This window comes from Eschrichtius robustus, chromosome 14 (genome assembly GCF_028021215.1).
Source record: "Eschrichtius robustus isolate mEscRob2 chromosome 14, mEscRob2.pri, whole genome shotgun sequence".
In the NCBI taxonomy this organism is placed as follows: Eukaryota; Metazoa; Chordata; class Mammalia; order Artiodactyla; family Eschrichtiidae; genus Eschrichtius; species Eschrichtius robustus.
In genome coordinates, this window is record NC_090837.1 from 38400779 (window position 1) to 38415736 (window position 14958).

The 14958-nt window shown below is 34.0% G+C and overlaps 1 protein-coding gene across 2 annotated transcripts in view; it reads right to left on the reverse strand.

Annotated features, from left to right (window-relative positions):
* Positions 1–320: 320 nt before the first annotated feature.
* The window catches only part of ROCK1 (Rho associated coiled-coil containing protein kinase 1), a 151210-nt gene continuing 136572 nt past the window's right edge, over positions 321–14958 (reverse strand). Inside the window, exons 27-33 of one of the 2 annotated variants that reach the window (XM_068562556.1) lie at positions 14452–14611; positions 7392–7462; positions 7100–7188; positions 4073–4151; positions 3652–3913; positions 3096–3303; positions 321–1874 (exon numbers count right to left, since the gene is read on the reverse strand). In XM_068562556.1, coding sequence (XP_068418657.1) covers positions 1871–1874; positions 3096–3303; positions 3652–3913; positions 4073–4151; positions 7100–7188; positions 7392–7462; positions 14452–14611 — 873 coding nt within the window. In that variant the 3' untranslated portion in view covers positions 321–1870. Of the gene's footprint in view, positions 1878–3095; positions 3304–3651; positions 3914–4072; positions 4152–7099; positions 7189–7391; positions 7463–14451; positions 14612–14958 lie in introns of both variants that reach the window. The other variant, XM_068562555.1, reaches the window with a different exon arrangement.

A 14958-nucleotide genomic window follows, 5' to 3' on the forward strand; every position in this document is an offset into this window, starting at 1 on the left:
TATGGAAACACAATGTCTTCCACGGCTGTTCACTATACAAATCTCCCTGGCAAAGACAGTGTAGAACAAACAAAGGCTGTCAGAGCTTCTGCTCTCAAGATGTGAGAAACATAAGAGACCCATGGAGAACTGTTTCCAAAAGACATTAGCCAACTTTTCATTTCAACTGTAGCCACTCCTATTTTAGAGCCCAAACCAGGTTTTATCTTTTAAAAATTCACTTTAGTCATGAAATTTAACAAACATTTGTATGCAGTCAGGGACTAATTTACAGCATGGCTTCCATTCATCTCAGTCATGAGAAAATACCATAGCAGTCATTATTAAAGGTATCCATCCATAAATTACTTTTATTTCTCATTAAATGAGCACAGAGTCATTAGCATATTAATAACAGATATGTTTATTATTACATATCCATCAGTGCGGCTTTTAATACCACTTGAAACATGCATATCATCCTAGAGACGAATCAGTTTTCCAGTGCTTCTTATTTGATAGACATTACTGCAAAGCCATTATAAATTACTGAGGAGGTATTTGGTTAAAAAAAATAAACAATAAATCATACTGCCCATATGAATCAACCCTTGTTATTGAACAAGAGTTTAACAGTATTTATCTGGTAATTCCTATGTTAACTGGAAAACATCACAGATGTATTGCCATAATTTTCTTTTATACTGGTGCAGCCTTCTACATATTTTGCAGAGTTTTATGAAGTCATTCATTATTTTAGCAGGTAGTTTGATGCAAAGATTGTATTCAATTTATGAAAGTCCACCAAACCTCTAAATATTTTAAATTAAGCCAATTATCAATGAAAAACCCCCAACACACATAATTTTTTGAAAATACGTTTTTTGAAATTTTTATATTTAGTCATGGCAGTAAAATAATTCTCTCAAATTAAGGCACTAAAAGGGCAATGCAACTCCCATCAAAAGTGTTCTAAGAATAATTTACATTTCAAACAGTGCATACATTTCTTATATGTTTGTTAACTTAATGTCTGTATCACTTAAAACCACAAAGAAACATATTATATAATTACAGAAATGATGTACCCCACAAAATGCTTTTAAACTTGGTTCTTTTGTACAGTTAGTTCCTAATGTCTCTAGTAGTAAAATAACTCAATATGGCTTGGCAAAAATGCATAGATTAAATGTAATTTTTTTTTTTGCCTTCTCCCATTCCCCAATCTACAAACTTGCTGAAACACATACAGTATTTTGTAAAGCATAATGTAAGATATTTATTTTCCATCAAGTCCACCACAGGCAATCAACAGTAAGGCTTTTAAATTCTACAGTGAGGGCACTGAAGTCAAGTGATGTCACTGCTTTCTTAAAATAGTTTTGTATAGTCTTGCAAGAGCATAAAAACTGAAGTTATTAAAAAAAACTTTCAGTTGTCTCATTTTGAGATATTTTCTTTACTCCTTCCATGAGCTGATCTTGATAGTGACGGCCATTCCACTTGAAAGTGAAAGTCTCTTCCTCTCACTCGTATGAGGAAAACTGTGTTCTATCATGATTGACAGGCGTTTTCTTAGAAATTCAAAAAGGCAGCACCTTTTTAAAAAAATATATCTAGCTAAGCTTTCCCTCAATTGTACTTGCATTACATAGTAATAATTAATCTAATCTACCTGTAGGCAAACCCGCAATAAAAAACAAAAAAAAAAAACAAAAAAACAATCCTCAGTGTGCTTTTGTGCCAAAGCAAGGACAGAATAACAGCAATCTTAACCCTGAAGCCTGTGATATTTGTGTCAAAGGAACAGCCTGTCTGCTCTGCATGGTAAAAGATGCCTGGTTTATCAGGTAGCATCCCACACAATTCCACAAGGCACTAGGTCACATGGTTAACTGCTGAGGGAAAAAAATAAAAAAATTAAGAAATGTACTCAGTTTAAAAATTCAGAAAACAAAAATTGGAAGGAAAGGTACATATACATTATATACAATAGTTAACTAATACACAAAATTTGGAAAACAGGAAAAACACACTATTATCTCCTTTTTGCTTCTACTTTGTTTCAAACACTTTTCTCCCCCCACAAAGCTATAAAAAATTTTAAGTATTTTAGATTCAGCTTTTATCCTATACAGTAGAGGGACAATACAGGATTCTACAGAAAGAAGTCCAGAGTGAGGTGATAATGCACTGGAATAGTATGGTAGCTGAGGAATACAGAAGGAGGAATGGATATGAGTCACTTCAAAGAATTAGACTTGGTTATTGATAATATGGAATGAAGAAATGGGATAAATTAAATATGGCTTTAAGCCTGCTTGGAAGACTTGGGTGACATCCGCAGAGAGGCAAATCAGTGTTAGGTCTCAGCTTCTAGATTCAAATGTCCCTCTTAAGACAAGGATTACACCCTAGGGAAAGTTGGTGTTTGGTATAGGAGAAAAAACATAGGCTTCAGAAATGGATAAAAGTGGGTTCCAACCTGACTATGCTACTAGTTGGCTGTGTGATCTTGTGCAAGTTGCTTAATTTCTCTGAGCCCCATTTTTTCATGTGTTAAATGAGAACTTAATGAGTTATCATAACCACTCCTCAGGAAAGGGTTTATGTCCTGTAATTGCTTGTTTTACCATATAAATATTTTTGAAAAAATTCCATCAAAACGGGTTAAACAACCCTCTCCCAAAAAGAAGAAAAAAAGGATACTTAACTGGGAAGTTGATTTGTAACACTGATAATACCAAATAATTTTGATTAAAAAAAAAAAATCTATGCCAACATAGTTAAAAATAAAATGAGCAAAGTTTTACATGAATCTATTTACATTAAAAAGGGGTAAACAACAGTTGTTTAAAACATTAAGGGCTAAATATGTACCACAACCAATGACAATAAAACCTGACATTGAACTAAATTAATATGACATTTATAAACATTCTTAGTTTCTAACAGGAATCAGTTAAACTAATTTGTAAAGTCATTTCAAGTCATATATAAATGCCCAGCTACAAACGATGCCCTTTATGGGGAAAAGAACAACTGGACTTTGGATTTTAATAGATATTATCCAATCACGTACTCACAGTTAAAAAGGTTAACATTTCAATCCTCACCTAGTTTTTCCAGATGTATTTTTGACCACTTTCCGGAAAGACTGATTTGCAGTGGATCTTGTAGAAAGTGTTCGAGGCGACGCACGAACAAAACCAGATGGTGGATTCTTAGGAATCTTCTTTACTAAATGAGTTACCCATTTTTTTTGTTCATCCTGAGAACATGCTAGTAGCAGCATATCTCTTGCTGATGTTACATCATAACTTACTATTTTAAGAAAAAAGAGCACAATTAAAGTCACATAATACCTAAAAGAGCCTTATCAAATGTTCTTACAATTTAAAAAGATTTACTATGCTTAATAAAGCTTGGACAATATCTTTTCTTCTTAATTCAATTAAGTCGGAAAATTTAAAGAGAAAATATTAGTCATAAACTAGTAAGAAAAATAAAGTAAAATCAGAAATATGCATGTGGCTCCACCAGTGCCAAAATATTACGTCTTATTATCTCTTTTCAACTTGGTATAGGAAGTGCCACACCTGAAGAAGTTATTTCATTGGGATTTAAGTCTCTAATTTGTTACATGTTATAAAAATAATTTTCATGCCTTACCTTTACATGGAGAAATTAAGTCCTCTTTCTTATCTAAGTGATCTCTGTGGCACTTAACGTGGCACCTTCGACATTCCAGGGCAGGGGGTGGTTTAAAAACATGCCAGAGAGGTTTGGCACAGGCCTCACAGTTGGCGGGAAAGTGGTAGAGGGTAGGAATGAACTCATGACCTTTGTGGTTTTGAAAATTAGTTTTCTCAGCTTGTTGTACTGGTTCCATCTCTACGTCTTTTCTACATTCACCTTCATTTGCGTATAGTATCTACGTTTAGGAATGGTAAACAGAAGATTAAAAAAAAGGTCTTAATCTATACATACAAGTTTCAAATGTATAAAAGTATTGGTGTATTTACATTTACTTCACAAATACACTTAGTACTTAGGTAAAGGATCTTCTAAAATTATACTTTCAGATTTTTACCTGGAATATTTTAGGAATTTCTTCAGTTTCAGCTCTGTACACATCTCCTTGGGTTACAGGACGAACATGAAACAATTTACTAAAATGAAAAGAAATATGATGTAGGCCATTATAAAAACTCATTTATAGCAAAAGACAGATATTTCGTTGAAGAGAACACAGTGGTGGCAAATAAGCATAGGAAAAGATTAGTCATTAGAGAAATGCAAATTAAAATCACAGTAAGTATCACTATACTCCTATCAGAATTTTTAAAATAAAAATAGTAATAACACCAAATGCTGGTGATGATGCAGAGAAACTAGATCACTCATACAACTGTGGTAGAAATGTAAAACTGCAGAGTCACTCTGGAAGAGAGTATGGCAATTTCTTACAAATCTATATATATAAAAACCTGTACATGAATGTTCACAGCAGCTTTATTTTTAATAGGCCAAAATTGGAAAAAACTTAAATGAATGGTTAAACAAACTGTGATATAGTCATACGATGGAACACTACTCAACCACAAAAAGAAAAAAACTACATCTTGGATGGACTTCAAGGGAATTACACTGAATGAAAAAAGCATATCAAATGTTACATACTATTTGATTCCATTTACATAACATCCTTGAAGTGACAAAATTATACAGATGGAGAACAGATTAGTGGTTGCCAAAGATTAGAAAGGAGTACAGAAAGGGTGCTTCCTATGGCTATAAAAGGGCAATGAAGGATCCCTGTGATGGAACTATTCTATATTTTAACTTGGTGGTGGTCATACGAATCTATACATGTGGTAAAGGCATGCAGGCTGGAAAGGAAGAAGTAAAACTATTATTATTTGAAGATGACATTACTGTATACGTAGAAAAGCCCTGTGGAATCCACACACATACACAAAATCTCTAAAGCTAATAATGAATAGCAAGATGAAGATTCAAGGTTGATATATATAAATAAAGAGTGTTGAAATAACCAGATATCCACATGAACAAAACAAAACAACCCCCGCCCCCCCGGAAAAAAATTAACCCCAACCACTACTACTTTTTTTTTTCTTTTTTGGCCACGCTGCGAGGCAGGCGAGATCTTAGTTCCCCAACAAGGGATCAAACCCGTGTGCCCTGCAGTGGAAGCGCAGAGTCTTAACCACTGAACCGTCAGAAGACCCTCAACCACTACTTCTTACCAAACATAAAAAGAAACGAGATCAATCAGAACTTAAAAATAAAACCTAGAAGAAAACATAGAATACCTTCACAATCTTTGGGCAGGCAAAAATGTCTTGGACAGACTACACAAAAGGCAATAACCCTTTTCAAACAGTGATACATTGGTTTCCATTAAAAGACACCATAAAGAAAATGAATTGGCAAACCACAGATTGGGAAACATTTGCACTACATATTCCTGACATAAAATTTGAATCCAGAATATATACAGAACTTCTGTAAACCAACCTTAAAGATAAGCAGCCCAATTAAAAAATGAGCAAAAGACTTGGAGACACTTAAGAGATACAAATGGCCAATAAATACATGGAAAGATTCTTGCCATCATTAGCCATAAGGAAAATATAAACTACAACAAAATAGCATTTCACATCCATTAGAACAGCTAAAAGTCAGACTGACAACACCAAACGTTGGTGAAGATGTGAAGCAACTGAAACTCAAATATTGCTGGTGAGTATAAACAGTATAACCTTTTTTGAGAACTGTTTGGTAGATTTGTTTACACAGATTTACTATATGATCCAGGATTCCACTCCTAGGTATTTTACCCATGAGAAATGAAAATTTAAGTCCACAAAAAAGAATGTTCAAAGCAGTCTTATTTAAAATAGCTCTCCTAGAAGCAACTCAAATGCCCATTAACAAAAGAATGGATAAACAAACTGAGACATATTCATTCAATGGAATATTACTCAGCAATAAAAAGAACAATCAATACACACAGCAAAACACTATGCCGAGTGAGGGAAGCCAGGCAAGAAAGAGTACATACTATAAAATTCGATTAGTATGAAGTTCTAGAATCTCAGTGATAGAATTCAGATAATCTTTTTTTTTCCCCTTGAGGAGGCACAAGTGAGCTTTTTAGGGTGATAGAAATGTTCTTTATCTTGTACTGGGTTTGATTATGCGGGTGCTTACAATTGTCAAAAGTCACTGAACTGAACACTTAAGATGTATGCATTTTATTGTATGAAAATTACATCTCAATAAAAAGGTAAAACAACAACAACAACAAACTCTCATCAACGTAAAAAGTATTTAAGTTAGTTGAAAGATGTCTTTCTTATTAATGTTTATGTATTATTCCAGTTAAGCTGATTATTTAAATGTTCACAACTAATGCCTTTTTTTAAAATTGAGAAATAAAATATCAGTACTCTCTGGTACTTGCTCAATTTTTTTAACATTTTAACTATAATCAGCTCCACAATGTTTAATTACAAAGGAATGGCAAACTTCATTTTAAGTTTATATTTCTCTGTCGCACCCACCACACTTCACTCTGAATTTATATTTTATTGCATATACTTTACCTTTCCTGCTACTAGTCTGTAAGCTCCTCAAATATGAAACTGTCTTACTCATTTTACACAACCTACAATACCTAGGATAATACAGGCAACAGTGCCTAAGAAATGGTTTTAGAATGAATACAAGGGAAAAAACCTAAGCTTATTACAGAACTCTTTGACCTATTATTAAAAAAAGAAAAGATACATTTTATTTCCTTCTTAACAATGACCACATAATCATATACTTTGAGATGTTCTGTGAACATAAAACCAATAAACACTTGAAATTAAAAAAAAAATTGTCTTTAGAATACATCGATCAGGTATGCAAAATTTCCCCTCTCATATTTTGATAAAGTAAGATTTAATTTAGTTATTATTTAAATTTGTTAAGAAAAAAGTTAATAACGTTTAAATAACAAAATATAAACTAAATGGTAAGTCTAAAAATAATTGATTATCGTAGGTTAACACTCAACAGTCTTAAAATTCAATAAAAGGCAACTTACTCAATGTCCAATACCATAGATGGATTGGATTGTTCCTTATCTTGTTCATCATTATAGAACAAAATTTTTTTGCTGCTTACCACAACGTACTGAAATGAGAAAAAAGGGGGAAGAGATAAGAGCAGTATTAACTTGGTTTAAAGTGATAAGCATAATACTTGCCATTTATGTCTAGATCATATTGTATTAATCTAAAAACAATGCCAATAATAGAGCAGTTAATACAAGTTGTATGCTTTAAAAGTAAAATATATAACAAAATATCAATTAGAAAAACTGAGGCATATTGTACCTGTTTCTTCCAGCCGTATCTTTTGATATTTCCTCTATTTGGTATTGAAAGCCAACCTTCAATTCTTGATTCTGGAAGAAAAAAAAAATATAGTATTCAGTTTTAAATTGTGACAAAAGGAAAAGCTATTACAAGTTGTCTGACAGCATGCAGCAACAGGCATTCGAACACAGCTAAATGAATAAGTGCTATAATTTGCTCTTTCATGCTTCAATCACACAAATCAACTTTAATGGCCATACAAATACTGCAGAAAAAAATTCCAAGCCACTTTCCGCATAAAATTAACATTCAGTACTCAATTATAAAAGTATGAAGTAACAACAGTACCCTTAATAGCCAGGCAAGACTGGAATGGATTGCAGCTTAAATGGGATATGATACAGAAGACTTTAAATATCATTTAACATTCATATAAAAGTATTTAGCAGAAAAAAAAAAATGCAGCAAGTGGAACAAATCAGAGCCATGATTTACACAAGAAAGAGCAAGCAAAAGTACACAAGTGTCCTATTACTCACAGAAGATAAGAATAGAAGATAAATAAATAAGGAATGCAGGCAGAATCAACTAGATATAAAGAATAAGAGACAAGTATTTTATTTGTTTTCTCAGTACAATATTCTGATAAACTTTTTGGTAAAACACCCAAAACAATTTCATTAAAAGTGTCCAAATTTGGTTGGGAAGGGGCCCCTAATTCTAGTGGTAAATCCAATTGCAATTCTTAGCAAACTAAAAGAGGTATAAATAAAGCCTTTCAAGTTTGTAGTACCAGAATTTAATAAACAGTAAAAGAACTCAGAATTCAGTTGGTAAAACTACTAATGTTTTATCAGTTTGTGCATACCAGAAATTCTTTGACTAATTTGATCAATGTATTTTATAATTATTATTACTATTTAAATATAATTGATGTTTATTAAAAATATCTGGGGGAAAAAGATGATTCCATTTAGAAATGATTATTTTATATCAGGTTAGAGATAAGAACATTTAACTGTTTTTTTAGATCTATTATATTTGAAACACAAAAGAAGGGACAAGTAACCAACTGTAAGGTACAATGCTGTAATGTGACATTATACCATGGCTCAAATCATGACCCCTAAAGGGAATATATATATATATTACCCTCCTCCATATAACTTAAAAGTTGTGAAACAGTTCGGTCTTACAGTAATGATAACAATAGGTAACATCTACTGTACATTTATTATTTGCCAAGTGCTTTACAAGGAATACCTCATAAATAATCTATAATAGTCCCATGAACATAGGATATTACATTCTTAGGAATACAGGATAAGATAGGTTCTACTATCATCCTCCATTTACAAATGAAGAGACTACGGCTTAGCAAGGTGAACTAACTTGCCCAAGGGTAATCACAGCAACTGTCAAAGTTCTAGGGTTCACCCAGGCAGTCTAATTTCTGAGTTTAAATTCCTAGAGCACAATGATATTCTTTCCTTAAGCAAGCTTTGCAGTTAACTGAATCAGGAGTAATGTTCTTGTTCCAACTTCTTCCCTGTACCTAATGCCCTATGCTTTTGTTATTCCCCTTCATCTAAATTGTTGTTTTTGTTAAAGTGGAAGAAATAATAAGAAACTTCAGTTCAAAATGATCCCCTTCTTCTCCCAAGTTTTTTTCTTAGTTGCCGTTTTTAGTTCATCAATAATTAATTTGTTCCATCAGGCAGTTCCTTGGTAAGTTTTGTGAGAGCAGGGGACCATATACTAACACTTTTTTTTTTTATATATACTCCAAGGCATCTGACACACAGAGTAGGTACTTGATATACCTTTTTTGCTTATTTTGCAATTCTTTTTTTCTGACTTAGCCAATTAAAGTCATCCTCTATTTAAATAATGGTTGTAATTTAAAAACCAAAGGGCTGCTTTATATTAAATAACATACAGAAGGCTGTTGATCATTCACAAATATTCTGTCGTAGAAAAGGAAAAAAGTTATTGCTAGGAAAATTTCCCTTCAGTGTGCCAAAGTCCATTTAATACCAGTAATTCCTCACTAAAAATAAAAGATGTGAAAGCCACTGAAATCTTGACATTTATACAAAATTGTGTATGCCAAAATATTCCTCCCTCCAAGTTATTTCTCTATGAGAATAAATGCCAAAAATATTTATGCTTTCTGGCTCTAGGCTTGAAATATATTTTCAATGAATTGCTGTATGTTGAAGACTGTATGACTGAATGTATGTCATTTCAGTGTTCCTATAGAAATTTTGTACATCAAAGGCATTTTATGAATTAAATAAGCCCAATTTTATATTTGCTCTAATTTAAATAAAATGAAGAAATTAGGAACTCAAAAAAGATGCTGAAGATATGTGAAGGTTTTTGCCAATTTAAAACAATAATGTTATAGGAGAGAATCTTAGTCTTTCCTTCTGGTGAATTCCCTTCAGAGAAGCAGGTAAACTAAGCTCAGTGATAAATAAAAAAACTACTTACTCCTGTCTTACATGCAAGTTAATATACCAGGTTTTTTTTCTTAAGTATATAAAGACCTCCTTCAAATCTATGACCACTTGTGACCTAAGTGGCCATCTGAAAGTATAATGCTCTAAATTCTATCTTTTACAATACCATCACAGAAATCAGCTTCTCCAGATAAATAAAAGAAATGCTGAGGACTTCTAAGTCTAGATTATTATCAATAACATACTACTGAAGTACAAAAACAACTTGGTCCCAGGTTTTACATATTTGTAGAGCAATTTTAACTTACAAAAAAATTTAGATGTGCATTACTGCAATATCAGCAATTAACTCCTTTACCCAAATAAGAAAGAGGTTAACTATATGTAAATCAGTATCAAATACAGCCAATCTAAACATCAAAGCTAACCACTGAAGACTACCAAAGTTTACTTGATAAACTACATACTGCTTAAGAAATAAAGGTAGAGAATCACTCCAAGATTTTAAAATTATATTCAGAAGTGATATAACAAAGAAAAAAAAAATCAATGCTCAAGAATTCAGATGTACTGATTATCTCCAATCATTGATTAGATTTGGGCAAAGTCAGAAACTCTTATATACTCAAATACTTGGAAACATACCAAGAAATCCACCATACACAGGTTTAAGTTACAAAGTCTGAGATCAAGCTGGATGGAAAGAGAATGATGCAGATAATCCACAAGAGATAATGAATATTAGTGGAATGCTGATACCAGTGTTCTTAATGCTTCATCTATTTTTACATTCTTTTCAGATTCTTAGGTCAATATTTCCAAAAGGAAAGGAAAAAACCAAGGAAGGAGAGCCAGATATCACATTACTCTTTCTGTCATCTAGGCAATAGGAAAACCTTAACCCTAGGGGGTAACCTTTATATTTACAGTGCTAAGGCCACAACCTGCCACAGAACCAAAAGGAGGATGAAGACCTAAGACAATGAAAGTGATATTAAGAACTTCAAAGGGTTATAAGTCAGAGAAGGATAACCATTTTCTCTAAGGTTTTTAGAATTGGGAAACTTAGAGAGATTTAATCTAGTTAATGACAAGATGCCAGCTGAGAAAATGACAGAGGCTGAACTCTAAATAAACAAGATAATTAAATGAGAATTTTTATATTGAATGATGAAATCTAAGAGAAATAAAGTATATTATCAGTTTATCCACCTAACTACTTAAAAAACCATCTCACTGGGCTTCCCTGGTGGTGCAGTGGTTAAGAATCTGCCTGCCAATGCAGGGGACACGGGTTCGGGCCCTGGTCTGGGAAGATCCCACATGCCGCGGAGCAACTGGGCCCGTGAGCTACAACTACTGAGCCTGCGCGTCTGGAGCCTATGCTCCGCAACAAGAGAGGCCGCGATAGTGAGAGGCCCGCGCACCGCGATGAAGAGTGGCCCCCGCTTGCCGCAACTAGAGAAAGCCCTTGCACAGAAACGAAGACCCAACACAGCCAAAAAAAAAAAAAAAAAAAAAACCATCTCACTGAACTAAAAATATGATCAATATTTCAAAAGGCCTTCATTTTAACTATTTAACTATTCTAAGACCTCCCTTTGTAAATCTGTAGTTTAAATTCGTTTATCAGTTTTCCAAACTAAGTAAAATTAATCATCACCTTCAAAAAATCTTTTAGACACTTGAATGATATGTAACTCTCTCAAATTAAGGATGAATACCACATCAAGTTTCCATAGTGTAGTGTTATCATGTTCGCTTCACAAGAATGAATACCAAAATTCTTTACAATTCTTTCTAGATATTACTGCAAAACCTTAACTTTATTTGCCAGAGATCTAGTAAATAGCAGGCTTAGTACAGATTTTCAATTTACTAGTAAAATATCTGACACAGAGGTAAAATAACATTGATAATGATTATCCATTAATTTCTACCTCCAATATGAAAGTCATAGTCTCCAATATGAAAAGGTTCAGCACTACAGAGACCTCTGTAAAGTTCAAACTGAGAACACAGTTAATAGAGAAAGAGATACCCTGATTGGTCTCCCTTTATAGCAATGGAGAATGGCCACCAGAGCCTTTATGTTTTCCCACTTTGTTTGAACTTTGAAATCCTTAAAAGCAAAATCTCTGAAAATACAAAGCTATTCTAAATATTATATACTCAGAATGGAGCCAGTAGAAAAATTTAAAACTCTCTTTGCTGACTGACTCCTGAGTGGATTTATTAGGTCAGGATTCTGAAATCTAAATGGATATCTCACCTAAGTCTGCCAATCAAACCACCTGATGATGCTTTGAGTTTAGCCTTCCTGAATAAGCCAGGATGAAAGATAAAACTCATTACCTTCCCCCAACCTCATCTTTCAATTCAAATCCTCTGGATAGCATTCACCAATAATGAATCAGTCTCTGAAATGTTTAACTTAATACAAAGAAAACCAAGGCATACATAGTAAGACATTATAAACAAAGTTAAAGGGAAATGGGTGGGATAAAGACAAAAACCTCATCAGGATATTTAACCTACACTAGAGAAAGAATTCCTTTAACTAAATAACTCTAGAAATATCTTGGGGGCTTCCCGGGTGGCGCAGTGGTTGAGAATCTGCCTGCCAATGCGGAGGACATGGGTTCGAGCCCTGGTCTGGGAAGATCCCACATGCCGCGGAGTGGCTGGGCCCGTGAGCCACAACTACTGAGCCTGCGCATCTGGAGCCTGTGCTCCGCAGCCAGAGAGGCCGCGATAGTGAGAGGCCCGCGCACCGCGAGGAAGAGTGGCCCCCGCATGCCGCAACTAGAGAAAGCCCTCGCACAGAAACGAAGACCCAACACAGCAAAAATAAATAAATAAATAAATAGAAATATCTTGGGATTAATGAAGAGGGAACCTAAACTACAATTGCAGTTCAACAAGTGAAGGAATGTAGACAAACACCCCTAAAAGTCATACTCTTTCTTAACTGACGATTAAATCATAACGGTAGAAAGATGTTCAAACAACAGTTGAAGCTAGAGATTCTTAATAAATCCAAAGTGATCCTCTGATAAGGATGTGCACCTACAAGATTCTCAAGAGGCAGGAGGTTTCAGAGAGCCAAAAATGGGAATACAGAAGGAACTTCTTGACCACTGGAGTAAGAAATATTTATTCCCTGACCTTCCCTTTCCAGATATCTCATTTTGGGCTAGCAAAGCCACCAAAGAATGAGGGCAGGGATTACACAGAATACAAATAAGAACTGAATTCACTTCCTACTTTGAGTTCCACTTTCTTGACCAAGAACGATAACGTAAAATTTTCTAAGTCGTCTATCAAGTTTCTTATATCAAATTCTCGGGCTTCCCTGGTGGCGCAGTGGTTGAGAATCTGCCTGCCAATGCAGGGGACACAGGTTCGAGCCCTGGTCTGGGAAGATCCCACATGCCACAGAGCAACTGGGCCCGTGAGCCACAATTACTGAGCCTGCGCGTCTGGAGCCTGTGCTCCGCAACGAGAGGCCGTGACAGTGAGAGGCCAGTGCACCGCGATGAAGAGTGGCCCCCGCTCGCCACAGCTAGAGAGAGCCCTCGCACAGAAATGAAGACCCAACACAGCCATAAATTAAAAAAAAAAAAAAAAAAAAAAAAAAATTCTCAAAAAACAAGTAATATCTGTTAAAACAGATCCCTATTATATCAAATGTGTTGATTCATATCTTTTTATGCATTATTCAGGAAATACATTAAATAAAATCTATTTTCAAGTTTAGGGCCACGTTAACAAAACTTTCAAGACCTTGAACTAAGAATATGTAGTAGGTCAAATGTGTTGTGTGTGTGTGTATGCCTTTAAAATCTGTAATGCATGTTTTAATATATATAACCTATTCATTTCTAAATTGAACCTGTAATATGTGTATTGTTCATCTCTGTTAAAAAGACATAAATGTACTATAACCTACACTACAATGAACCCAAGAATGAGGCTGTGTTTATTTTTCAATTGATTCTCCACTAGAACAAAAAAAAGGAAAAAGAAGAAAAAGTCTGAAATCCTAGCTACTCGCTTTTGCCTTTACTTGACTCCCTGACCCCTCTCTGCATCTTCCAACCCCTTTTATCTATTTCTCCAAATTTGAAACTTCAAGTCTGATTAAAGTTTATAACTATAGCATTAGGTGGGCTTCTATATAGAGCTGCTGTGGTTCTGATTATTAAGTATAGTTCTTAGTTTTAGCACAAAAATACATAAAACACTGAAGAGCTGCTACTCATGAAAACATGTACAATCTTCCTTAAATGGTGAGAGTTGTAGCAGCAGCTTCAACTTTCACCATGGCATTAGGCTGGTTCAATATTGATTCATAAACGTCTTCAAGTCTCTATTTAGTTAGAGCCACTCAGATCTATTTTAATAGCCTAAGACTGCTTATGACTGCTTTTATTCTATAAAATGCACTAGGTATACAAATGTCATCAGACTCTGGCTATCAGAAACATAAATCCCTTCTTAAGAATCCATGGACAAAACAACAAAGAGGTGGAAATCCAAATGAAAGAAATCTACATTAATTTCCATGACGTTTAAGCAAACCTGAATGAAGTAATAGAAAATATTCTTACCTGGAAGGTTTCCATCAGTTTCATCAGCACTAGGAAAACTAGCAACACTTGTAGAATCTGATAGGTCCAAAAGTTTTGCACGCAACTGCTCAATGTCACTCTCTTTGCTAGCCAACTGCATCTGAAGCTCATTCCTATGTGTACATTCTTCTACCAATTGCTATTTTAAAAAAAATACCAAGATAATATAAAGAATCAAGATCAAAATTTCCAACATTAGAAATTAAGAATTAGTGGAACTATAAGTAATCTAGAATTGCTAATACTAAAAATTTACTGTAAATTTCATGAACGTTTACTACCACAGATTTTAATACAACTATAAATGTGCAAGTTCTCTTCCTCAGTAATACATTGCTTGGATAAGCTCCTTTTCTCTTTGCTTTAAATAAGTTTTTTTTTTTTTAATACAAAGCATCAAAAACCAAAACCAAACACCTGTTAAAACAATAGAAATTGCTTTTATGGCTTCAAACAAAATAATTTAAAAGATGTAGAAAGCTTCTC